Source organism: Chanodichthys erythropterus, chromosome 12 (assembly GCF_024489055.1).
Source record: "Chanodichthys erythropterus isolate Z2021 chromosome 12, ASM2448905v1, whole genome shotgun sequence".
Classification (NCBI taxonomy): domain Eukaryota; kingdom Metazoa; phylum Chordata; class Actinopteri; order Cypriniformes; family Xenocyprididae; genus Chanodichthys; species Chanodichthys erythropterus.
Genome location: NC_090232.1, coordinates 49,768,701 through 49,795,365, shown reverse-complemented (window position 1 = coordinate 49,795,365; position 26,665 = coordinate 49,768,701). Strand labels below are relative to the sequence as shown.

General features: G+C 37.2%; 3 protein-coding genes across 4 annotated transcripts in view; 1 reads left to right on the top strand and 2 right to left on the bottom strand.

The window, feature by feature from the left end:
- Positions 1–26,665, bottom strand: part of LOC137032441 (B-cell receptor CD22-like) — a 900,294-nt gene that overhangs the window by 829,305 nt on the left and 44,324 nt on the right. The gene's annotated exons all lie outside the window — the stretch shown is intronic.
- Positions 26–23,513, bottom strand: mycbpap (mycbp associated protein). Of its 2 annotated transcripts, none has more exons than XM_067404832.1 (19): positions 23,266–23,513; positions 20,472–20,605; positions 20,219–20,384; positions 20,037–20,143; positions 19,070–19,244; positions 18,141–18,235; positions 17,296–17,470; positions 15,381–15,481; positions 10,191–10,297; positions 10,009–10,117; positions 9,521–9,689; positions 7,821–8,050; positions 7,597–7,743; positions 5,793–5,897; positions 3,670–3,797; positions 1,215–1,333; positions 1,048–1,133; positions 461–598; positions 26–356 (listed from the first exon to the last, which is right to left on the bottom strand). In XM_067404832.1, exons 1-19 carry the CDS (start codon positions 23,330–23,332, stop codon positions 285–287), a joined length of 2,430 nt encoding a protein of 809 aa, XP_067260933.1. In that variant the 5' UTR covers positions 23,333–23,513; the 3' UTR covers positions 26–284. The 2 variants fall into 2 exon arrangements, with proteins under 2 accessions (XP_067260933.1, XP_067260934.1); XM_067404833.1 differs by having other exon boundaries at positions 7,821–8,008.
- Positions 23,385–26,665, top strand: rasd2b (RASD family member 2b). The gene is made up of 3 exons (XM_067402526.1): positions 23,385–23,405; positions 24,811–25,498; positions 26,142–26,665. The coding sequence occupies exons 1-3, from the start codon at positions 23,385–23,387 to the stop codon at positions 26,663–26,665; spliced, it is 1,233 nt and encodes a 410-aa protein (XP_067258627.1).

The window sequence follows — 26,665 nt, the reverse complement described above, 5'->3', positions numbered from 1 at the left end:
GATTGTTATAACATAAAGACTCATATGGCGCAGTTACATCATCCAGCAGCAGAGAGAAATGACAATAACCAGCTAGACCTTTTGAACTTAACAGCTTGAAGGACGCGCTCATAAACTCCCTTCCTCATTACTGAACCATTTCAGAGTTGAACAGCCATTTCAAGTGTTTCAAACTGAAGGAAAAATGTTCTTATGAGCAGTAAAAGTACATATACTGACCAATACAATTAAGATTTGACACTTTAGACAACATGTAACTAGAGAAACACAGACAGGCAGATGTATTAATATGCTGTCTGAGAGTCATGGAGTAAATCACACAGAGAATCCACCATCCTCTCCATCAGCGCATACACCTGAAAAACACAGATATCATCACCTTATGACTGAATATGACAGTATGAATCATGACTGGATATGTGAATGTGTGCTGAAACATCACTGTGTGTGTGTGTCTTGCCTGTGTGTGCAGCAGTGCTCTGTATGTGTCCTGCGGTGTGTGTTTGTGTTCAGCACTCTCAGTGGTAAAGCTGGAGTCTCTCTCTCCTGCACCCGTCCTCCTCTCTTCTGGCATGAGTTTCTTCACGCTCCCACGTTCCTGAACACACACACAGTATTAAAAGCACATATTTGTAAGAGTGTAGAGCGTCAGTCTGAGTGTTTATACTCCTGCTGTGAGCGAGTGTGTGTGCGAGAGACAGACCGAGAGAGAGAGAGACAGGTTTGCGCTGTTACATGGTGTAAAAACGTGCACCTGTCCTCTCACTGAGAGCTGTTACCATGACGCCCACAGAGCATGAGTCAACGAGAGATGCGCTCTAGTGAGCTGCCTACATAGACAGCACAGCCTGTTTTCTTCACTTTCTGAAGAGAACTTGACTGGAGTTTGTCCATGTACAGCTCAACCACACCCTGAGGGTGCTTTCTAGTAAATTCCAGCACACTCTCCTCAAAGGCACACATGATCACTCATGTCTGGAGACTCAGTGCCTGAGATTTGATGGCATCTGCTGTCCTCTACTGGTGAGCATCACTCATCACACTCACCTCCGCTGCTCTCAACACCTCCAGCTCTCGAACACTTGCTCGTCTCATGAGTGCTCCCTCTGTCCTCTGCTCTTCCTTCTGCTCCACTGCAGATCATGATGTTAAATGTTAGACCGTCCTCAGTCTTTCACACATGTGTGTGTGTGTGTTTATGTGTGTGTACTCACAGGTGTGGTGGTTGTGTGTCGTCTCACTCCAGGTGTTGTTCTCTGGAAGTCCCAGTTTGTGTCTCAATCTCACAGACTCGTTGACTAAACCGTCCAACAGCTCCCTCCATAACTGCAGACTACAAACACACACACACACACGTTGTATGAAGACTTTTCATAGAAATAATGATTCTGTATAAACTGTATATTCTTTCCCTTAACCCTAAACCTAGCCATTACTTTGAATTAAGCTGTGTCCATCAAAGTGTTTTTAGCCAGCTGAAAACACTAAGCTCTCTGCTGAAAACGCCTAGTAGGCTTGCTGCGATCACTTGCCAGCCGCGGCACTGTCCCCATTGTCGTTTTGATTTTTTTATAATAATAAAAATCATTTAGTTTATGTAGAGAACAGGCACTTCAATTAAAAACTGAACGCATCTGCTCAATTCAGCATGAGCCGAACAAGAGTCGCGGTACAGATCAGCAGCAGGAGTCAGATTTCACCTCACTTCACCAATTTTGCCACACTCCTGACTGACAAGACGATAGCAGAAGATTTGGTTTCAAAGTGAAATGTACAAGTGCCTACTTAAGCGAGTTTGTCATTGCACTGATTTGATGTGTTTTTAGTGAAGAATAATAATGAACCTACCATTCATGCAATTGACCCTTCGAAAAGACCCGCCCCCCTTAGTTACTGTTGCTTTGTCCGACAAGCCATGGGCTGTCATGCAGTGTAAAATACATCGCAGAGCAAAGAGGACACTGACAACACGTCGACAGACAAGACAGAGCAGGTTACTTATGATATTAAGCAAAGTCCCAGCTTTCAAATTCTGTAATTTTTTAGGAAATTCGAACAATAAAAACGGTTTTGTGGCTCTTTAATGTGTCGTGACAGATCGCTCTAGTGCCTCAGATCAAGCGGCTCGTGAACCGATCATCTCTTCCTACTAGTTCATTTATAGCATCAAATAAACATGAATGAACATGAGAGGGAATGTTGTTTCAAACACAGAAAGACATAAATACACACCATTTTTCAAGTTCAAATCCACTGAGGTTTATCTTCTAACTCCTGACTGCTTTGTCGGACAAAATGGCGGATTCAGTGTTATGATTGGTTAGATCGCTTGTCAATCAAACTCCAGGCAAAGGGTCAATTGCAGCACCCGAAATGGCTCTAATTCTAAAGCGAAAGTAAACTGCACATGGGCATTCATAATGGTGCGTGTCTACTGGCGCAGAGCAAAGCGAGCGTTTTCAGTTCATTCCTATGGATGTTGAGCACTGCACCACCCTGACGATACTGGTATTACTGGTATTACTGGTGTTGTCACAGGTCGAATAACTTGTGGGAAAATGTCGGTTCGGTAGCGCAGCGTTTTTTCAGTTTAGGCGCTTTGCTTGCTAAGACAAGAAATATCTGCATAAGTGCCATTAGTATTACTATGCGGATACTAGTAACACTTAGGCGAAGCAAAGCATCTCAAGCAAAGCATCTCAACTGAAAAAAACACTGCGCTACCGAATCGCTAATTTCACAGATGGTTTGTTTCTGTGCTTTTTCTATATTAAAAATGTCAATACGATGTAAAGTATTTGCTCTGGCTCTTGTTTTGAATGATTTTGTTCCATTATTATGCTTGTTGTTGTCATCTGTTGATGTACAAGCAGAATGTGGCGGTTGGTCGGTGTTGTATTTGTCCCGCCCCTTCTCCACTGTGATAGGACAGAGGGGTACAAAGTAACAGCGCTGCGTTTTACCCAAAGTTGAGCATTCTTCAACTCGACTGGTCAAAAACGCTCAGTGTGAAATAGATGCTCAGAGCCTCGTTACGCTCCTGGCATTTTAAAAATGTGGCGCTCCCATTGAAAACAATTGGGAAAATACGCTAGCTTCTGAAAAAATACGCTTTGGCACACACATAACCTTAGTATGATTTCTAAGCTGTTTTCCTCAAAAACTTATCCCACAAAAACAAGGACATTTTATCCCCATAACAAAGGGTTTACTTATGGAATGCTTGATTCTGATTGGTCAGTCACAACATTCTGAGGTCTCGCTGATAATGATCATTCTCAATATGCCCTTTCACACATACAGTTCTTAATGGTAAATACCAGTAAATCAGTTGGAAGTAACATTACCAGTAAATAACTGATAAGATTACTGGTATGAGCATGTACGAGGTCTGCTTTGGGCCAACTGGAGACGAAGCAATTACTCTGTGCTATTTACAATAAGCTCAGCTGTTTTCTAATGGTGACTTTCACGTTGTGGACACATTACCACCTCGGCTGTGCGTTATTTTCTAATAACTCAATGGCCCGGAGTCATAACATAAACAGGTAAGAATTTAAAATGGTTTCTTCTCGAATCGTTATCTCATGTCCTTGTCATTAATTATGTGGTTTTCTTGTGATAACATGTGGCTGGATCTTCATGGTGAGGTGTATGTGTGTGTCTCACCCGATGATGTTTGATGTCACAGGAGGTGTGTGTATCTGTGGCCGCTGCAGCTCCAGCATTAGTGAGTTAAACTGACTCAAACACGTCTCTCTGATCTCACCATCTGTCTCAGGAATGGACAGCACCACCTAGAGGACAAAACACACACTGAGTACATCATTTATTCTCCCTCATGATGCTCCAAACCTGTGTGACTTTCTTTGTTTCTTGAGACGTTTAGCAGATTGTTCACACTACCTGTTTCCATACAACCAATGGAGACTTTCAGTGAATTAACTGCTTAAATGTTAGTTTGATTCTCACACAAAGCGATCATACAGCTTAATAATAATTGAATATGGTACACAAGTCATATGGCCATGTTGCTTTCTAGGTCACTTTGAACTGTCTTTGTATTGAAAAAGTGCTGCGTGATGATTGTGTCCCACAGAAGAAAGAAAGTCATACCGGTCTGGACTGACATGACAGTGAGTAAAAGATGACAAATCATTTTTGGTAGAACTACACACTTGTACAAAGAGCACACAGAGTACAGAGAGTTATGTTATTCACATACCCTGCCCTCCAAAAGTTTGGAAACACCCTGGCAAAGTGTGGTTTTGGAAAGTATCAGCATAAATCCTTATCATTTTTTGGTGCAAATACATTAAAGTAACTTGACATTATCATTGAAGACCAGCAATAATAATTTTCATTTTGATTACATAATAATGGCAATATTTACATGTCAAAGTCAGACATGCCCCTTTGCCAGCTGTGATGCCTGGATACTGGTTTAAACTTGGCTCAGGTTTGTAAAAGAGTTTTGGGTCAGCACACCTTAATAGCTTCAACAATTGATTGCCAATTAAGTTTAGGATACAATGAACCAATCAGAACCCAATTTAGGTCAGATAGTTTCCAAATAGCCAATCAAATGAATTGTTTGGCCCATTTTATAGAGTTTCCATGTGTTTATTGATAACATGTCCAGGTGCAAGCAGCTTTCTCTGGAAACACATCAGTCTGTAATAGTTCTAAGGAATGAAGGCTATTCAATGATGAACCAGTGTCATGTACTACTGTCCATCGGAGACTCCAACAAGCAGGTCGAATATCAGCTAAGAAACCACCGCTAAGATCAAACAACAAGAAAAAGAGACTGCAGTGGGCAAAGAAGCACAGAAACTGGACAGCAGATGATTGGATGAAGGTGCTCAGGACGGATGAATCCAAATTTGAAGTTTTTGGCTCAAAGAGACGATTTTACGTGAGATGCAGAGTTGGTGAAAGATGGCAGTGTGATGGTGTGGGGCTGTTTTGGAGCAGGAACAGTTGGTGACCTGTATCATGTCCAAGGATTATTGAACCAGCATGGATACCACAGCATTTTGCAACTGTTCCTTCTGGTCAGCGCCTTATTGGTCAGGGCTTCACCTTCCAAAAAGACAATTACCCCAAGCACACTTCCAAGCTGTGCAAATCCTATTTGGAGAGGAAACAGTCAGCTGGCATCATGTCTGATTGGGCTTCCCCAATCACCCGACCTCAACCCAATTGAGCTACTATGGGAGGAACTGGACCGTGATGTCCGTAAGAAGTGTCCAACCAGTATGAATCATCTTTGGACAATGCTTCAGAAGGCTTGGAGTAATATATCAGTCAATATTTGAATAAATTGACAGCTCAGATGCCCAAATTATGCAGAGCTGTAATTGCTGCTAATGGTGGATATTTTGATGAATCGAAAATGTAATGTTTTTTTTTTTTTTCTATGTATAAACTGTTTATGTAATAAAATATGTTTTCATAGTTTGTGTTGCCCCTTATCAGTGCAAAATTATCATAAATTAAAAAGGATTCATGCCATTATTGTCCAAAAACCCACTTTTCTAGGGTGTTTCCAAACTTTTGGAGGGCAGTGTATGTGTATATATATATATATATATATAATATATATATACACATATACACAGCCACAAATGCTCCCCAAAAAATGTAATAGCATTTATTTTAACAAAACAAAATGTCTTATCTCATTTCTTTTGATTTTGGGGTGACCTGAACATGTTCTTGACATCCAGAAAATCATCCTTAAAGCAAACATTGATATTTTATGATGAATCATGACACTCCTGATGTACCTGTCTGAGTGTGTTTAATGACAGATCCCACACAGGTGCGTGTCGGCCGCTGACCTGCTCCCATAATCCCCGCAGTGCCTCCACAGGCTCACGGTGGTACTGCAACTGTGTAAAACACCCCAGTGAAAGAACACCAGACAAAAATATACAACAAAAACCCACTGTAACCCATCAGCTCTGCTTGGAGGAACAATGTGTTTCGGCTGCATTCATAATGCGAGGATGGTCTGTCAGTTCCAGGGTTCAATAACGCTGTTCTCCGGCGGGAACACAAGGGACCCGACACATGCTGAGCTGTACCGAGGCCCTCAGTCATGTTCTGGACTAAATTACACAACTCAAGCAATTATCCGCTTAATGGAGCTGATTATCGCCCAGCTGTTCTCTGTGTGTTTTCACAAGACTGTGTGAGTTAAGGCCGAACAACGAGCAAACAATTACAGGAGAAAGTCTGCAAAATGAGTGTCAGGCTGATGTTTGTGTGTATGTGGTGGATGTGCATGGCATATTTTTTTTTTGGAGTAAAGGACGTGAAGATACAGCTGTGATTTCCTCAATCCAACCCTAGTCTTTAATGCTTATAAATGGAAATAAGTAATGAAACTTTGCAAAACAGACACAATGGCCCAAATATAATACTCTATTATACAGTAACTTGACTGAATGACTGTTATTATTATGTTCTTTTATATTAAAGATGATGTAAGGAGAAAATATTTCTCAATGGAACAGCAAGAAATGTGACTAAATAACATTGAACACAGCATTATGTTTATTAAATGTAATCATCTTTTGAACTAAAATGCATCCGAGTGCTGTTTTGCGTTTATTATGATGAGAATCTTTTCATCAAGCTGTTATGAAGGGCTGATGATCATCTCAAGGTTTTCTGGGTAAATCAAAGGAGTCTGATATTATGTTGTACGTGACATCTTAAGAAAACCCAGATTTATTCATTTGTGAGCTTGTATATTCCAGCTTTGATGTGATGCATTTGAAGGAGGGATTGAGATGTTTTAAAATAATATCATAATATTTATTTAATAGTGATGGCTGGATGATAATTTAAGTAATAAAAAAATCATATAAATAAAAATATAAATAAAATAATCATAATAAACGATTCCTATAGCTCGTTAGCTGGACTGTGGATGAGTTTTTGACCACATTATTACAGTACTTCATTGATGTGTAGTCATAGACATGTATACTGACTTTTATCAACAGCTTTACACTTCAGAATTCAAATTTCCTGATAATTTACTCACCCCCATGTCATACAAGATGTTTTTGTCTTTCTTTCTTCAGTCAAAAAGAAATTTTTGAGGAAAACATTCCAGGATTTTTCTCCATATAGTGGACTTCACTGGGGTTCAACGGGTTGAAGGTCCAAATTGCGGTTTCAGATTATGTAATGTGTAGCGCAGAGCAGTGCAAGACAAGCATTTGTGGTGAAAAGTATATACATTTTTATTTTTTTTAGAAAATGAACGATGGTTTCTCTAGATAAGACTCTCATTCCTCGTCTGGGATCATGTAGAGCTCTTTGAAGCTGCACTGAAACTGACATTTGGACCTTCAACCCGTTGAACCCCAGTGAAGTCCACTATATGGAGAAAAATCCTGGAATGTTTTCCTCAAAAATGTATTTTCAACTGAAGAAAGAAAGACAAAAACATCTTGGATGACATGGGGGTGAGTAAATTATCAGGAAATTTGAATTCTGAAGGAATCCTATCAGATGTCAGAGCTAGAACTCTGTTTAATAATGTTGATTATAGTAGTGTGTACTTTAATGACGTACATCAGGGTTGTGCGAGAGGAACAGCTCCTCGTCTGTGATGTAGAGATCATCAGGAGAGCTCGGCCGTTCTGGAGAACAAACTCCTCTCAGCAGATCCGTGATGATCCATCGGCACAACGACACGGCCGCTTTCCGCTCCAGCTCCTTCTGCTCACACACAGTATCATTTTAACGATCAATATCATTGAATTTTATATATACAGTATACACACACACACACACACCTGGAGTGCTGCTCTCTGCTGTGCACTTTTATCTTCATCTAAGGCCACACCCCTCAGAGTGACCTGCAGTGAAGCTCCGCCCATCAGCACCGGGTGTGTGTTCAAACGCCACACCTCAGTCATGATGCCCGCAGACACACTCTTGAAGGTGAAGCTGATGCGTTTAGTGCTGCCAGGTAAGATCGCCGCTGATAGAGCAGTGTGTTTGTTTATAAAGGATTTTATGTGTGCTCAGGAAGAGAAATAAGATTCATGGGATCAAATCGTCTGTTTGAGGAAGTAAAGTTTTTACATGTGGAAAAATGTGTATAGTCAGTGTTCAAAGTTTGTAAGGCCCATTCACACCAAGAATGATAACTATAAAGATAACTATATTTCCATTTCCAAGATAATACATCCACACCAATGAATTTAGTCTAAGCTCACGCACTGTGGTTTCAAAGTGTGTACAACATATTTTTGCTGCATTTACACAGCTTTAACCAGCAGATGTCCTCAGCATGCTTCGAGTGAATAGCTAGTGTAATCGATCTAATCTAACAGTGAATTTAGCTGATGAAGTCAATATAGTGGAATAAAAACAACACCTAGTCTTTTTCACTGCAATTTCAAAGGAAGCAAGACAATGTTGTTGAAACTTGCACTGGATAACTGAGGTAATTTTTATGTTACACTGTTTGTTAATACTTCCCAGCATTTATTCTGAGGGTATGACCGATTGATTTTCATATATTCATTTTCTTTAAAGTATCCTTGAAAAGGGGGCTTGAATTGTCAAACAGTGGTGGATTTTTCCGAACCTCGGCGATTAACATCTCCGCAATGTTGTCTGCAATTTTAAATGCGCAAGCCTTAAATTAGAATGGATTCTGATTGGCTGTCAGTGTTTTATCGTTCAACAGCTGAAAAAATCGTTCTGAAAGTGATTCCAATGGTATTGTTTTTCTATATCTTTATTGGTGTGGTGTGGACAGTGCTATTCTTTTATATTCATAACAATTTTTTGAATTATATCTTTATCTTTATCTTTATAGTCATCATTATTGGTGTGAATGGGTCTTTATTCATCAAGGATGTATTAAACTGACAGTCTAACAGGATGAACAAAAAATATTTTCAGATAAATGCTATTCATCAAAGAATCCTGAAAAATAAATGCATCAAGGTTTCCACAAAAATATGAAACTGTTTTCAATATTGATAATAATCAGAAATGTCTCTTGATCAAATCAGCATATTAGAATGATTTATGAAGGATCAGTTTACAATATACTCATACAGAAAACAGCTCTTTTAAATCATAGTAATATTTCATAATAATACTGCTTTTTTTTTTTTTGAGCAAATAAATGGAGCCTTCTTTCAATAACAATGAAATCCCAAACTTGAACGCATTGTGTGTGTGTGTGTGTGTGTGTGTGTGTGTGTATGTGTGTGTGTGCATGTGTTTTTGTGACATAATTAAGGACACAAATTTATATAATGACATGGGTATGACAAGGAGAATGTGGCTTATGAGGACATTACCCCATGACCCCATTTTTCAAAAGGTTTATAAATCACACAGAATGAGTTTTTTTGAGAAAGTAAAAAAGGTTTAGGTGTAGGGTGATAGAAAATACGGTTTGTAGGTATAAAACTGTTGTGCCTATGGAATGTCCTCACAATTCACGAAAACAAACCTGTGTGTGTGTGTGTACCTGTAGTGTTGTTGAAGTAGAAGTGTTGAGTGTGTGAGTGTGTTGGTGTCAGCCTCTCCCAGCTGTAGTAAATTGCAGTACTTCCTTCATTCTTTAGCTCTAGATCAGTGCTCACGCTCTGTCCCATGACCGTCTCAAACATCAGCCTGGTAGAGACGCCCTCCTGCCCCTGAACACACACGCACACAGGCCCATGTGACATGAGAGCGCTTTGAAAAATTCAAATTCAAATTCTTAATCTGTTAAGCTCAAGGTTTAGGTACATTATCTATGGTTGCCGAGCAACATTGCAACATTTCAAATCAATAAAGCAGATGGAGTTGGTTTCATTTACTGCTCTGAATGTGCACTGCATCATCATATATATATATATATATATATATATATATATATATACTGCTATATGGTGATATAGAGTGACTCATACAGTGATATAAGATCCTGATCGTGCCGCCCACCCTTAGACCTTTAGTTTCATCTCTTCGTACCTGGTGGGAGGAAGTGCTGCCGGTCCAGAGCGCCAGATCCCCACAAACCCTCAGAGCGGGACGCAGCTCCACTTCGCTGATGACATCATCAAACAGCGCCAGAGGGTCTCTGTGGAAGAGAGAGAAAAAACATGAACACAAGCCAATCACATCAGGATGAGAGTGACAGGACACAGTCGTACTCGTTTTCCTTCTGCTCTTCATCCTCCTCCTCCTCTTCTCTGTCGTCCGGCAGAGGAGATCGTGTCACTGACAGACCAGAGCCGAGCACCTCCAGACCCTCGACCTCCTGAAACAGCACAGATGAGATCTCAACAGCTTCTGATAAATTGAAATGTCAATATAAACTGGAAGATTTCTCATCAAATGATCTGAGCTGCTCCACACTCTCTTACTGTATGATACAATCTGTTTTAATTTCTCCCGGGGAATTTAATGAGAAACATCTGAGACAAACAACCTCTGAGACTATGAAAGAGCAGATGTTGACTTGAGAGTAACAAACACTCCAGCTGAACATGCTGCAGTGTCTGTGATGATCTTCTGAGAGGGTTTATTTTAGAAAGCTAAGCTGTTTAGAAACCAGATCTGCAGATGAGCTGTGATTGGACCTGAGACCACGGAAAAGTACATAGAGTCCGACGAGAACAGAGAGAAATACACACACACACACTCTCTCTCTCACACACACACAAGGAGTACTTTGAAAGGCTCGTGCGAGTGGGACATGGAAAATGAAGTAAGGCCTATACCCGGGTCTTAAGACAACTTTTATTTTCTTTCACACACAGCACAGAGAAACAACTTTCTAATAAAGCAACCAAACTGCCTGTCAAGTGATAGACGAAACTGACTTTTTATCTTTTTTAAACTAAAATGAAAGGCAATGTGGATAAACATTCACAGCCACGATGTACAGAACACCACACAAAGATATACAAGAAAATGAATAAAAACATTTTGGATCAATAAACCTAAAAAATATACATAAATAACTGCAGAAAGGACAAACTGCAGATACAGTAGGTATGCATTTCACATGTCTCAACCATTAAAATTAAATCAGCTAAATTGCTTGTGCAAGCAAGCTTTAACTCTACAGCGCAACATTGATGCACCGAAAAACAATCAAAAATTAATTTACAGAACTGTATTAGAACAGAATATACCATTCTAATAAATAAAAATAATAATTAAAAAAATCCGAAATAGTCATAATCAAGTCATAAGGAGCAGAACAAATGTGTGCAAAATGCCTAAAGTGCAGGGGAACATCTATACAAAACACAAGCCACAACTACAGTGGTGTGAAAAAGTGCTTGCCCCCTTCCTGATTTTTTTATTTTTTTGCATGTTTGTCATACTGAGTCTGTTACAGCGCTGTGAAGGAATTCTGGCCCACTCATCTTTGCAGAATTGTTGTAATTCAGCCACATTGGAGGGTTTTCTAGCATGAACCACCTTTTTAAGGTCATGCCACAACATCTCAATAGGATTGAGGTCAGGACTTTGACAATAATGGCTCTCACTGTGATTCGCTGGAGTCCCAAAGCTTTAGAAATGGCTTTATAACCTTTGTCAGACTGATAGATCTCAATTTCTTTCTTTATCATTTGTTCCTGAATTTCTTTGGATCTCAACATGATGTGTAGCTTTTGAGGATCTTTTGGTCTCCTTCACTTTGACAGGCAGGTCCTATTTAAGTGATTTCTTGATTGCGAACAGGTGTGGCAGTAATCAGGCCTGGGTGTGGCTAGAGAAACTGAACTCAGGTGTGATAAACCACAGTTATGTTGTGTTTCAACAGCACTTTTTCACACAGGACCATGTGGGTTTGGATTTTGTTTTCCATTCATAATAAAAACTTTCATTTAAAAACTGCATGTTGTGTTTACTTGTGTTATCTTTGTGACAAACATGCAAAAAAATAAAAAATCAGGAAGGGGGAAAGCAATTTTTCACACCACTGTAGTTAAATTAGATAAAGCAGAGTGATCAATAAATACTTTAAAATTAAAGAAATTAAATAAAATAACTAAAGTATATCCAGAATTGTCAACTTTACTGGAGTGATAGTCGTTTTAGCTAAACATTCACAGCATCCAAAAATTAAATTACAACTGGCTGAAATGTTTTGAAATCCCTTTTCCCCTACCTGATCGAGAAAAAAAAAAAAAATCCAGTCTTTCATGCAATCTGCCTGTGTCCGTTTGAGTCTTTTCAACTCTTTAAAGTTGGCCGGCAGAAGTGGAACATGAGCTGTTGGCACAATTTGCATCTTACTTTTTTTGGATCATTTTTTACCATTTCAAAGTGCATCCAATTCCACACTTTAGCTTTTCTTATCCCAGACATTGTTAAAGATTTAATCCCAGCAGGTGATTAACACTGGTGTGTGTTTGAAGGACACTCTTCATCATCACGTTTTTTATCTCAGAGTAAGTCTGCTGTACTTTACAGCATCAGTGTTTTTACAGAAGGATCAACACGGTCTGTCCCTGTCCTCGCTCTAATTGACATGCAAGTGCAAAGCCTTCTGGGATTCCTTTCTCCAATACAAGCAATGCTGCCAATCTTAAAAGTCAAGAGCAAAAGAGTCCATGTGTGAGAGAAAGGAACAACACAACAGCACAAACAGCACATCCAGCGTGTGTCGCTGTTCCTGTACGAGAGCTTGACTGTGATAATGGCTGGTAATGACCGCAGGAGATGCACGGATCTGCTCTCTGGGGGCTGATGGGAACATGTGTGCCGCTGAATACTAATACAAACCACACAGTAACAACAACAACACCATCATCAGGCCGACCGAACTGATCCAGACGTCTGAATGAGAGGAGGACAGCGAGAAGAAGCTGCTTCAGTACTGAGGTGAAATCACATGACGCAAGAACAATGTATGCACCTGAAGTCTTTCAAGCGGCTCCGGCTCTTACTGCACATTGAACATGTTCTCAAAGCAGAAACAGACACACCGCGTCTGCTAATGGACATCATCAACCTGTCACTCACACAGGATTGTACTAAAATGGCTCTTCTCCTTTTCTTCACAATGCAAATCTGTGACTAATTCAGTCTGAAACTCTTAATGTGCAGACACCATTCAGATTTTGTTCAATAGTTAGCTTCTGCTTTACTTTTTATATATATATATATATATATATATATATATATATATATATATATATATATATATATATATATATATATATATATATAAGCTTTATACTATGAGAAAATTAAGATGAAAGCTTGAACATCATCCATTAACTCAGTGTTCAAAAGTTTGGGGATTTTTTAATGTTTCTGAAAGAAATAAGTCTCTTCTGCTCACCAAGGCTGCATTAATTTGATCAAAAATACAGAAAAAAACTGAAATATTATTACAGTTTAAGATGGCTGTTTTCTATCAAAATCTGAATTTTCAGCATCGTTACTCCAGTCTTCAGTGTCACATGATCCTTCAGAAATCATTCTAATATGATGACTTGCTGCTCAAGAAACATTTCTGATTATTATCAATGTTGAAATCAATCACGTTGCTTCATATTTTTGCAGAAACTGTGATACTCTTTGTTTTTGAGGATTATTTGATGAACAGAAAGTTCAAAAGAACATCATTTATCTGAAATAGAAATATTTTGTAACATTATAAATGTCTTTACTGTCATTTGTGATCAATTTGATGCATCCTTGCTGAATAAAAGTACTAATTTCTTATTGACCCCAAACTTTTGGCCAGTTTATTGTAACAATATTCGCCATACAGAATCTCACAGATGGCAGTGACATCCATAGACTGTAAAAAAAGATGGTCAATGTTTTTATAGCATCAAATAACTAACTAAAAACAAACTTATTTAAAGAATGAACACTAACATCAGCGTGATAAAAACTGCCTAAAATGACAGAAACCATCTTTGGAAAAAAAAAAATTTGATGTGTAATTTGACTGTTTAGTTTGTTTCATGTCCTATTACATGGAGAAGGTGGGGTTTATGGCCTGTACTGCATCCAGCCACCTGGGGGCGATCGAGAAGCTTTGGCTTCCCTTTTCAGGTTTTGTGTGGCATGCAGTGTGTCGTCACTGCAATATTTGCATCCTGATGGTTACATTATTGCTTTCCTTGCCTGGCATTGCTACTGTCTTTCTCCTTGAACACATCTATTTAATGAGAATTTGACACACACAGAACCAGAAAAACACCTAAATGTGCTTAAAACTTCAGCACTACTCTTCTACTGCCTCACAAACGCCTTCATGAAATGAAAACATGTTTAAATGTGATTTAATTTTCACCAGTTTGAGCAGCAATGAACACAAGTGCACTGACTAACACACTGAATTTTCATGTCCAGCAGGTTTTTCCCATTGTTGTTTTAGTTTTATTGATCTTTTGAATTTGGTTGTTTCACCTTCTTTTGAATTGCTTTATGTCAATTTTAGTTAACAATGAAAAAATCTCCACGTATTTCAACTTAAAAACATAAGTTCAGTTGCTGCCTTAAATTTTTCAAATTGGCTGTACAAGTAATTTCAACTTGAATTATAGTCCATTTAAAAACTTAAAAATGTAGATAATCTTATATAACTTATAAAAAAAAGTTGAAATTGCTTAATTATTTTGAGTTAAAGTATGTTAAAAACACGTCATTGATCATATAATATTTTAGAGTGTAATTATTTGTAATTTCATTTGTCATTTTAAAAATATTGCTATTTTGGGATTAATTTATTTTTATTTCAGTTTTAGTTAGTTTTAGTTTTTATTTATTTACAGTTAATAATTTTAGTGCTTTTCAAATTCAGTTTTAATTAATTATCAACTAATATTTATATTTTATATTTTATAATAATAATAATAATATAATAATAATTTTATATTTTATTTGAGCTTTTTTAATCAAATTTAGTTGAATCTCATATAACTTAAAAGTTGAATTTGCTTAAATTATTTTGCTTTGATGTGAGTTGTCATTGATCATATATATATATATATATATATGTATATATATATATATATATATATATATATATATATATATATATATATATATATATATATATATCTATATCACCATGTAATTTCAGTAATTTCATTTGTCATTTTATATAATATTTCCATTTAATAATTTATTAAGTTTTAGTTTTTCAGCTAAAATTTAGATTTTATTTCAGTTTTATTTCAATAAACAGAAATGTTTTTAATAATATCAGTTTTAGTTGACGATAATAACATCCTACATTGTGGGACTAAATGTCTGAAGAAGGACAGTAAATCCTGAAATCATGTTTTTAATGAAAGCGTAGAAATGTTGATAAACGATATCCGAGCACAGAAATCAGTGGAAATCAAAGGAGTGTGTCTTACAGGACTGAAGTCTCTCAGCGTGTCCTTGAGTTCATGAAGCCGCTGCTGCAGGTACAAACTCTGATCCCAGCCGCTGATGACTGCGTCAGACGCCACAGTACCTACAAACACACACCATTATCTACAAATACCACACAAACACATTCAGAGGAAATTGCACTAACTTTCCAGCAATCTAGGTGTTATGTATGCGGCGTATTGTGTATTGATGAAAAGGCAGACAAACAGATTTCCTTTCATTTGACTAAATCAATCTGTAAATGACCTTCATATTCGTTACAAAGCTTCATCTTCAGACAGTTAATCAACAACAGTCTGATCTGATATAATTCAGACAGTTTTCATTTAACAGCCGATGACCTTACAGGATTCGTTTTTCATGATCATCAACAGGTTCAAAGTAAATGTCTGCTTTAATCAGAGAGACTGTTGCTATAGCGACAGAACATGTGGAAAGGATTACACGACTTATAATCACAATATGTGCTGCTGTTAAAGTTCTTCTGTGAAAAACATTGACACATGTTTGCAATCTGTTGTTGTTGTTATAGTTATGTAACGTCAAAGAGTTCTTGAGGAGTAAAGCCTGATTCTGTCACGTGGGTCCAGTTTGTGCTGCAAAACTGCTTCAAAGTAGTTTTGAAGACAAATTAAATGTAAACTTTTATTTACCCTTTAAGTCTGACATATGAAATAATAGTCAGAAAAATCTAATTTTCCGAACCTTTAGACAAAACATTTAAAAAAAAGCTTGCATGTGTGTATCATATTTGATCCATCGGGTTTTTATGGCTCATATAGTCTGATACAGCAGCCCAAACTGAGCAAAAATATGCAATTTGGTGCATGTGCTGATATTTATATGAAATTCTGATGCTTGTAATGTAAATCCATGAGATATTTATAACAGTATAGCGACTACGTACAATAAATGTATATAAATATCAGCTGTCACTCTATATCTGCCAATATTATGTCTTAGTTAGATGATATTTAAATGCTTAGTTTGATCAGAACTCTGTATAGTTTTAAAACATATCATGCAATACAATAATGATTGAGAGATGAACAAATAAAAAAGCCTGATGATCATTTTTGATTTTCTATAAAATGATGTCTGGATAATCAAGTTGCTTCAGTCCAGCAAGTGTTCATACATTTACTTTATAAAACCAGTACAGATTTCACAGACACATGAAGCATGAGCTGAAGGTGGACATTTGTACAATTAAAAGAAATGTTACTTGCTAAAAATGTCTAAACTATCAATCAGACGACATGTAGTAGATTTTGTTGTTTTTTTAGGGTTTTCAGCAAAGTTTTGATCATTTAGAGGCCTTAGAAATGCATGTATCAGATATTATATGGTAGACTTTATAGGGATGATAATAATAGTAATAATAATAAACAACATTAACCCTCTGGTTTACATCATTTAGGGGTCACATTAAGTGCCGAACACCTCATACCTTTTTTTTTTTTGTAAAATCAATGTAATATATTTTTGTTCAATAATATTTTTATATATATATTTTTTATATTCTGAGGGAATTTTATGGAACTAAATAATATTTATGCAGTATTTATGATCCATTATTTTTAAAATACAATTAATTAATCTATACAGTTGTTTTTTAGTTTTTTTTGTAATTTTTAAAAAAATATTTTTCAATGAACCCCTTCATTATTGTGCGCAATTCTGTTTTGCTGGGTTTTTTTCTGCATTGTGGCTGATCAATTTAATTTTTTTTTTTTATTTCCCATTCATTTCTACAGCAGATTTAACCCTTTTTAACCCTTTCACAATGCAAGTGTCACAAAAGTCAACAAGTGTCATGCCTTTCCAATGAAGTAAAGCCTGTTTAAACAATCAAAAGTGTGTGAAGAGCATCAGAGTGCTGGGAAGTGTGTTCACCTGACTCCAGGCGTGTGGCGAGCGTCTGTCCGACGCGTGTGACGTCTGGAGGGTTTCCTCTCTCGCTCCGTGTGAGAGTGGCTGTGATCCCACTCATCTCGTCTCCGTATCGCTGCGGGAGGCTCCAGAACTCACTGCCCACACGCCGACCCTGAAAACACACGCCAGCAACATGCTGAACGCAGGACAGTCCATCAAACCTCGTTCAGCAGTGTGAGAACGAGAGAAACTGTGACTTTATATTTGTGCTTTCATCCAAACTGACTTACAATGCATTGAAGCTACACACTCAGTCAGGTGTGACGTTCCCTATGAATCAAACCCATGATGTTGACATTACTAGCACCTTCTCAATCACAAACTTTCAAATGCTACTGTACTTATATAATTAAGCCTAGAAAAAACTTTAGGAAATACATTACCAGAAAAAAAAAATGTAACAAAATTCAAATTTCAGTTCATTTTGCTCTGGCTTTATTTCAGAGAGCAAGTCAAATTACATGTGAATGTGAAAGTTCTGCACTAAAAAGGCAATAAATATAACAAGCAACACAAATAACTCCTAGAAACAGGTATTAGTCTGAAGACAAATGAAAAAGATCAACTTTATGCAGCTGAGCAGGGAAAACTGTGAGGGATTCGACTGTTTCACATGATTTATCTCTGCCCACATGCTGTGATATAATACAGATCAGATGCATGGGGAACTGTGTTGGTGTTTTCCACTGGCCTGGACACGTCTTAACAGAGGAGATTTATCACGACACGTGTATAAACATAGTATAAAGGGACGACACGTGTATAAACATAGTATAAAGGGATGGGACGGATGGACAGAGCCTCACATGTCCTCTTTGAATCCGATCCCTCTGTTCCTGGATCCGTCTGAATCTGCCGGAGCGGTTCATCAGTAGAGACGCCGCTGGCTTCTGCAGGAACCCTGAAACACACGCAGTATGAGAGCATACGGTCTCTTTGTGTGGAGCTTTTGATCAGAGGAATATCATCATAGCACACTATTACAGGATATAATCCAGTTACAAAACACAGCGTCTGAAGAGTCAGATTACGTGTTTTATGTAAGGATAATAAGACTCATAAAGGTGCGCTATAGGAAATGGCCTGAGTGAGTTGCAGTCTTTACCGACTCATCAGTTTAGCTAAAGCTTCTCCATATATGGAGACCAGTCTGCAGGACTAGTTATATAAGGACCCAACAGTGTTTTGGGGGGCGTCAGGACACCCATTTGAGTCAAAAAGCATCGGTTCAGTGGTCTGAGAGCGGTTTACACACAGCTAACAAACATGTGAATGGTCCAACTCAACTGTGACCATCTGAGGAGGAGGTGATCTTGTATGGTTTGCTTTATTTACACAAAAGACCTCCAAATAGGGAGGTAAAACAAAATATAAAACACATTATTAAATAAATCATTGTTTGCTAAATTAGAAAATTTGGTTTTATATTTTCATTATACTAAACCAAATACTTAAATATTATTTGGAAAAAAACAGTGTTTTATATCTGAAATGAGCACTTTTTTACAAAAATATGTGCATATTTGTTTATTTTTAAATAATCACTATAAATCGCATGATTTCTGTCCAGTCTTTAGAAAGCAGAATGAAATTTAAATGTAATTTTATCAAATTCGGTGAAAGCTAATTTAAAAGAGTCAAATGTATTTCATTAATATCTTAAGTGCGCACATTAATTTTTGACAGACCAAAAATACATTTTGTACCCTACTACTGAGAAACAGGACAGACTCACGTGAAATGAAGTCCTGCTGTCTGCGTCTCTCCGTCATGTGACGGTACCAGTGCTGGAGGGCGTGGCTCTGGTGGCTCCACCCCTTTTCTGAAAGATCTTTAGCTTTATCGCTGTCATTCTCAGTCTCCACCACTAGAGGGGGGAGTGTCTGTCCGTCTGGAATCCGCTGAACCAGCTGAAGAAGAGAAAGTGTTACAAGTATAACACAGTCCTGCGTCTGTGTTACAAACAACCCTAACTTTCCTAATTTGATGATGCCGAGTTCAAAAATATCAATAAAATCTTTCCATCACGGTTTTTTTCACAAAATAAAATGAATATTTTTCAAATTTTACGTATGAATCAAGCTTTGATGAACTCATCAGAATAACAAAAGTGTCAAATATTTTTAGTTTTAATGACAAAATGAGTATTCAAAATGCATAATTTAACTTACAATTAGCAAAGGAGTGGAAACAAATATAACCAAATACTCAATTTAATGTCAAAGAAGTTTACGATGAACAAATAAGCAAAATCTATAATTTTCTGCTGCTGTTTGGATGTAAAATGCAGCAGAAAACATCTGGGTCATGTTTGGCTTTTCTAGACGTAGTTCTAAAATCAGGATTAGGCATAAAAAATTCTCAGCATATGTGAAAATTTGAACAGAAAGTCATAACCTTCTCAGAGGAAGATATGAATCATGTCTTTGTGGCAGTTTTTCTGGTCATTTAGGGATAAAACAAGACTTCCTCACTTTTTAGTATTATTATTATTATTCAAATGGTTATTGAAAGCAAAAATGCAACATACGCACCATATTTTGTGAGAAAAAAAATGTGGGAAAAAAAAAAAAAAAAAAATCAACAACCCAAAATTAGTAAGAAACAAGTATTGATTTCATTCAGCAAAAATGATGCAGGGAAATGTAATTATTAAAACAACACAAACATGATGTGTCAGTTCAGCTTTTCGCCACTCTCACCTCCGTCTCTCCTCGCAGCTGCATCTCTGTCTTAAAATCCTCCAGGCATCCCAGAATGCTGTGCGGCAGCACCATCCCCTGCGCATCAAACCGCGGCCCACCGGGACCTTTGGACACAGAAACATCTATTCAGAAACACCAATCACACTGAACTTCCTGTTCAGCAGCCACGCCCACCCTACCTGCATATTCAAATGGACGAGGCGGAGCATCCTCTTGTGGGAGGGGCCTCGCTACGGTAACCCTGACCTTTCTGCCGAGCTCGTCTGGCGGGCGTATCTTACGGACGTACACGCGGGTCATGGATTTGGGCTTCTGGGAATCTGTAGGCGGTTTAGGGACTCGCAGCTGCACAGAAAGAAGCAGCAAGACATGAAAACACAGAAGCTCCAGAACCTGAAACGAGTTTGAGTGTGAATGAGGAGTGAAGCTCACTCTTTCCAGGTCTTGTGCTGTGATGGCAAGACTCTGGATGTCGTGTCCGTTCAGAGCGACGCTGTGATCTTCCTCACCCACACATGATGATGATGATGATGAGATCTCCTCACAGCTTCTCAAGAGCTTCTTATCTGACACACAAGAGATGACGAGACGCTCACTCACCACAACCACACAGCTGTGTGAAGAGATGTGATATTTCATGTCATTCATTTCAATTTTTGTCTTTACCGTAACTTTTGAGCAATTTAATGCATCCTTGATGAATAAAAGTATTATATATATATATATATATCATTGACTCCAAATTTTTGAACTGCAGTGTAAATAGTATGAATGACCTTTCCTCATCAAATATTCAACATATTCAGAACAAATGATCAATCCAACACAAACTCGCTGTCTGCTCACACAAAAACCCCACATTACAATATGTAATTTCTACAAACAACATCTCTTATTGTAAAGAGAAAACAAAACATTTATCAACAAAAGAAGTGCTGCTGGTGTAAATGTCAGTAAGTGACTATCAAAGCAACGAGACAAAAACACCAACGTAATAATGAGGGGAAATAATATCAGATATTCAATCAAATATGACAGCCGCTTTTAGTTTTGGAAACACCTCAGGGGCGCGTCGAAACACACAATGACTGTAAATGAGCAGTTTATGTGTGTGTGAGAGTAATGAGCTTTAGTTTCGAGAGATTACAGTCCGCTCATCATGTGACAGAAGAACATTAAGGAATTTCTTCAACTGGAAAATCTGTTAATGAATAATTAAAATAAGGCTAGTTTGTATTTTAATCATACAACTATCTGTATTTATAAGGGGGAAAAAATCAAAGAAAAAAGAGAAAAAATAGGATATAAAATTAACATTACCGCAATATAACAATTTGTTGTATTAATATTACAGAAATAGTGTAAAAATAATAAAATGTAATTTGAAATGATAAAAAAAAAAGAAAATATAAAATGAAAAAAAGGGTATAAAATAAACATTGGTACACTATAACAAAAAAAATTGTTTATTATTGTATTATGTTATATAAATATTGTAATTAAATACTGAACAAAATAGGATAGAAAATTTAACATTAGTGCAATATAAAACATTTATAACAATTTATAACATATTAAACAAACAAAATATTGTATTGAATTAGTCCTATAATATATTAGAGAAATATTGTAAATGTAATATAATGTAATTTTAAAAAACTGACAATATAAAAATAATAGTATACATATATTGTACATAACATTATAATATAATATAATATAATATAATATAATATAATATAATATAATATAATATAATATAATATAATATAATATAATATAATATAATAATCTTAATTAAATTTAGAAAGCCAGCAGTCTAGTGGTAAAGAATCAAAATTATCATTATTTCATTATCAAACATAAAACATATTACAGAAATAGTGAAAAAATAATAAAATGTCATTTGAAAAAAATATATAAAATGAAAAAATAGGATAAAAAATTAACATTAGTGCAATATGAAACATTTGAAGTGTATTGAATTATATTATATAATTATTTTAAATGTAATAGAATTAAATATAAAAATTTACAATATAAAAATATAATATATATATATATATATATATATATAGTACATAACATAATATAATTTTAATTAAAATTAAGTGTATTGAATTATATTATATTATTATTGTAAATTTAATGTAATTTAAATTTGTCAATTTGTTTATATTGTAAATTTAAATTGACAATATAAAATGAAAATTATAATAATATAAATAATAAAATATAAAATAATATAATATAATATAATATAATATAATATAATATAATATAATATAATATAATATAATAATATGTAGAAAGCCAGTGGTCTAGTTGTAACTGTAAGGAATTAAAACTATCATTAGTTCATTACCAAATATATATATATATATATATATATATATATATATATATATATATATATATATATATATATAAAATCATTATGAAAGTCAATAGATGTCCCACCAGAAGACAAATGTGTGTTTTTAATAAACAGAGAAAGAGAGAGACGAGCAGCCCACACAGATGAGAGCGAATACTAATGAGTCACTATACAGCTCCACACCGACTCCAGCTGACCCAATGTACTCTCACACACACTCTCACACACACTCACACACACACACACACACACACACACACACACACACACACACACACAGTCATTTAGAGTTGACATGCTGTTATATAAGCCTGAGCATCCTCAGCGTTGTGGAGACGGATGGCTGTTGCCATGGTAAAAACACAATAACTTTTTTTTACCCCATTCAAACACATCCCAATGTCCTCTGCTTCTTCCAGCCTTTCCTTTTGAGGAGTCAGAACATCCTGTATTGTTTCACAGGTGGGATGTCGGAGGAGAAAAAAAGAGGTGAGACTGATCTCAGGGAATAGAGGACACCAATTGAGGAAGTCTCCTCTGCTTCATCAGAGCATCATGGGAAGTGAGAAAGTGAGAGTGACCAGAGTCTATGTCATATTGACACTCAGACACACATCAATCTCTCTGTCAAACCTCATATACACACAGTTTGTCACTTAGATGATCAAAACAAGTGGCATTTAATGCAAAAAATTAGCACAAGCATTCTGCTCACGTGATCTGATCACCTGACTGAAGCTTTTTTTCTAATATTCACTATATTAACTGGAACATGAAGTTGGTCTTGATTTAATCGTGTATTTGAATGACTAAACATGTTAATAAGTAAATATTATTATGGTTTAATACCTGATGGAGTTCGAGCCCTCGTTTCTCTTTTATTAATCTTGCTGGTTGATTTCCCGACACTCGCCATGAAGCCAGAGCTCAAGCAAACCAACTACAAACAAACAAACTTTCGTCAAAACATGTGGCAGTCTTATATGCTGGTAAAGACCCTCTTAGAAACTCAGGAACTACTTCATTAGTAAAAAAAACAGCGGACAGGCTTTATTACAGAGAAAGTTTATACGGCTGAAGACCTTCTGCTGCGTCTGTTTACAGCATGTCACGTCCAAGCGCGGTCGCGTTGTCGTAGCAACGGTTGCGCGCGCAGGATCCAGTTACCGCGAAAGAGCCGTGCTAGGTAAGCTGAGGTAACGTTAAGTTTAAAAATCATATTTTACAGCATTTCACCGCTGCAGAGCTCTGATTAAAATTAGGGGATATCAAAAGCGCAAAAAACTGCACAGAAAAACGTCGTTTCCAAAATATTCATTTGCTTAACTTTTTTTTTTGTTTATGGGTCATGTCGTGACGCGATTACGTTTTTGGAACAAATACATTAAACTGCATTTAATTACAAAAATGTTATGTGATATTTTGTCAGTTATTAATTATTTTTATTTAAAAAATTCTTATTCACATTTCAATTCAATTCACATTAAAAACTATTAAAAACAAAGTGGCTTAACCAACACATAGGAAGCCATTTTGAGAAGGTGACATAAGAAAACTTTTTTTTTTTTAAAGGGACCCTTCAGACCCTCTAAACTGCATGTTTTATTGATATTATTAAATATTTATTAATATTAGGCTATATACTTTTTTAACGTCACGTTTATTATTATATTATTATGATTATTGATATTATTATCATTTGGCAATGAGTGATATTTGTGAAAACAATATTTTCTGTATAAAAGTAGATTTTGAAAGATTTTTTTTTTCTTTTTCCTTTTTGCATCCTAGACATCATTACATTAATATAAATATTCTCCAATATTTTTAGGTAAAATTGAAAAACTTAAGAAAACTATTAATTTTTTTACTCATAAATTCTTGATATTGGTAAAAACAATATTTTCTAAGTAGATTTTGAAAGATTTTTTTTTTTTTTTTTTTTTTTTTTTTCCTTTTTGCATCCCAGGCATCACTGAATAAATTACATAAAAATATTCTCCAATATTTTCAGGTAAAATTGAAAAACTCTAAGAAAACTATTACATTTTTTACTCATAACCTCGTGATATTTGTAAAAACAAAATTAAAGATTTTTTTCCCCCTTTTTGCCTCTCAGCCATTAAAATACATTAATAAACCTTTTCATTAATTTTCCTTTGAAATAAATACGTATTTATTCACTTTTTTTTTCTCTCTTTTCTTTATTGATATTAATTTTCTCTGTCCTAATTATCCCTCATTAAACAGCCTTTATCGCAGCTGTAAGCAGCTCTTATTAAGAGAGTTGGCCTATATCATCGTGCACTGCTCCGCAAAACGTTTTGTTCCTTGAGGGTACACGCGTTGCGCACCTGTCAATCATACGGATGACGTGGACGCGGGTATAAGTAGCGCGCTGGCACACTGAAGTACTCGTGCAGAGCGAACAGCTCGAGGTGGATGTATCAAACAAACATAAAACAGGTCTACCTGTCTTCAATGTGTCCCGTCATGGAGCTGCAGCAGAGTGCGAAAGCTGCTGCCCTGCAGGTGATCCAGCACCAGACTCGCGCTCTGCCCGGTGCCAGCTCGCCCAGCGTCCTCCTCGCGTACAAAAGCGCGACGCAAAGACTCGGCGCGACCGGGTTTAAAGTCAGCACGCTCTCCAAAGCAGGAATGGGCATCTTGAAACTGGCCACGACGCAGCTGAAACAGCAGGAAAAGAAAGCCAGGGTGGTGCGGGCGTCCAGTCTGGGTAAAGCGCATCCGTCCATCGACTGTAAAAAATCCCCTCTGGACCAGCTGGCCGCGCTGGTCCTACACGGACACGCGCGTCTCCAGCCGCTGGCGAACGAGCCTCACGCCAGCACCAAACCGCAGAACTGCAGGCGCATCGTGGTTCTCGGCGCGCCGCGGGTCGGAAAGACCTCCATCCTGCGCCGGTTCCTGCGCGACGGCTTTGAGGAGCGATACGAGCCCACATGTGAAGATTTCCACCGGAAACTTTACCACATTCGTGGCGAGACCTACCAGATAGACATCCTGGACGCGTCCGGGGAACGGAGCTTCCCTGCCAAGAGGAGACTCTCCATCCTCACCGGTGCGTAAAAGTTTCAAATACACTCTTATCCAGATAAAGTTGGGCTGTATAGCGTTCCTGAACTGCTAAATTGTTGTTTTGGAGACGTTGATGCCTAATTGGTGCTTCAAATCAGTGTATTGGTTTCTATAAAGCACCATTACACAGATGAACAGCTGTAGACGATAACTAACTAAATATTTTTGGTTCTGAATGGAGCCTTTTTGTTTTCACAACATATTTTTCACTGCATTTATTTGTATTTACAAGCTGAATGGATGCACTAAGTTTTAAAGCATAAGAATCACTCAAAGGTTCAATCTCAGATTAACTCTCTAAATGAATAATGATGAAATATTATGTTTTTTTCAAGAACAAAAATAAGACTTGCAATGCAAAATCTACATTTCTCCAATACATAAATTGAGTTGAACATAAATCATAAATATGCTACTTTAGCATAAATACATTTATATTATGATAAACTCTTTTAAATAACAATAAATGCCACTACTTTAAGCAGGAGTGTCTTTGGTTCATGTGTTTAACTTTCTTCATGCACTTTTAATTACAATGTTGCATTTTTTTTTTTTTTTCTGAATAGCCTGAAACTATGTTTCCAGATAGATATTGTTTTGACGCTCTCTCACCTCTCGTGTTTCAGGTGATATATTCCTGCTCGTCTTCAGTCTTGACGACCGCAGCTCATTTGAGGAGGTGCGCGCTCTGCACGCCGAGATTGTAGCGGCCAAAACAGCCTTGCATAAGCAGAAGGTGTGTGTGCCGACGGTGGTCTGCGCCAACAAGGTGGACTTGCCCTCGGAGCAGCGCGCGGTGTCGCGGACTGAAGTGCTGCGCGCTCTTGGGAACGGTTGCGCTCTGTTCGAGACCTCCGCCAAGGACAGTGTGAATCTGGAGCAGGTGTTTGAGGCGCTGGCGCGGCGCGGAGGGCTCCCACTGGAGACAGGACCCTCGCAGCACCGGAAAGTGTCTATCCGCTCCTACCAGGCGCTTAGAGCGGCACGACAGGCGGACAAAGGGAGCAAAGCATCAGTGTGCGAAGCTCCCTGCGGGGCGGTCTATCCGCTGGCGCGCAGGCCGAGCTTCGGCACAGACCTACGGCTGGTTCTCGGCCCCAAAGGCAACAGAAAACAGGGCAAAGCACTGGACAAGTGTCCGATTCAGTGA

Coding starts and splice junctions, on each gene's coding strand:
- rasd2b (XM_067402526.1), top strand. CDS start 23,385: ATGTGGCAGTCTTATATGCTG. Junction 23,406..24,810: donor TGTGGCAGTCTTATATGCTG/GTAAAGACCCTC, acceptor GGGTATAAGTAG/CGCGCTGGCACACTGAAGTA. Junction 25,499..26,141: donor GAGACTCTCCATCCTCACCG/GTGCGTAAAAGT, acceptor CTCGTGTTTCAG/GTGATATATTCCTGCTCGTC.
- mycbpap (XM_067404832.1), bottom strand. CDS start 23,332: ATGGCGAGTGTCGGGAAATCAACCAGCAAGATTAATAAAAGAGAAACG. Junction 10,298..15,380: donor CGCTGAGAGACTTCAGTCCT/GTAAGACACACT, acceptor GTGCTGTTTCAG/GAGGTCGAGGGTCTGGAGGT. Junction 10,118..10,190: donor GAAGAGCAGAAGGAAAACGA/GTACGACTGTGT, acceptor TCTCTTCCACAG/AGACCCTCTGGCGCTGTTTG.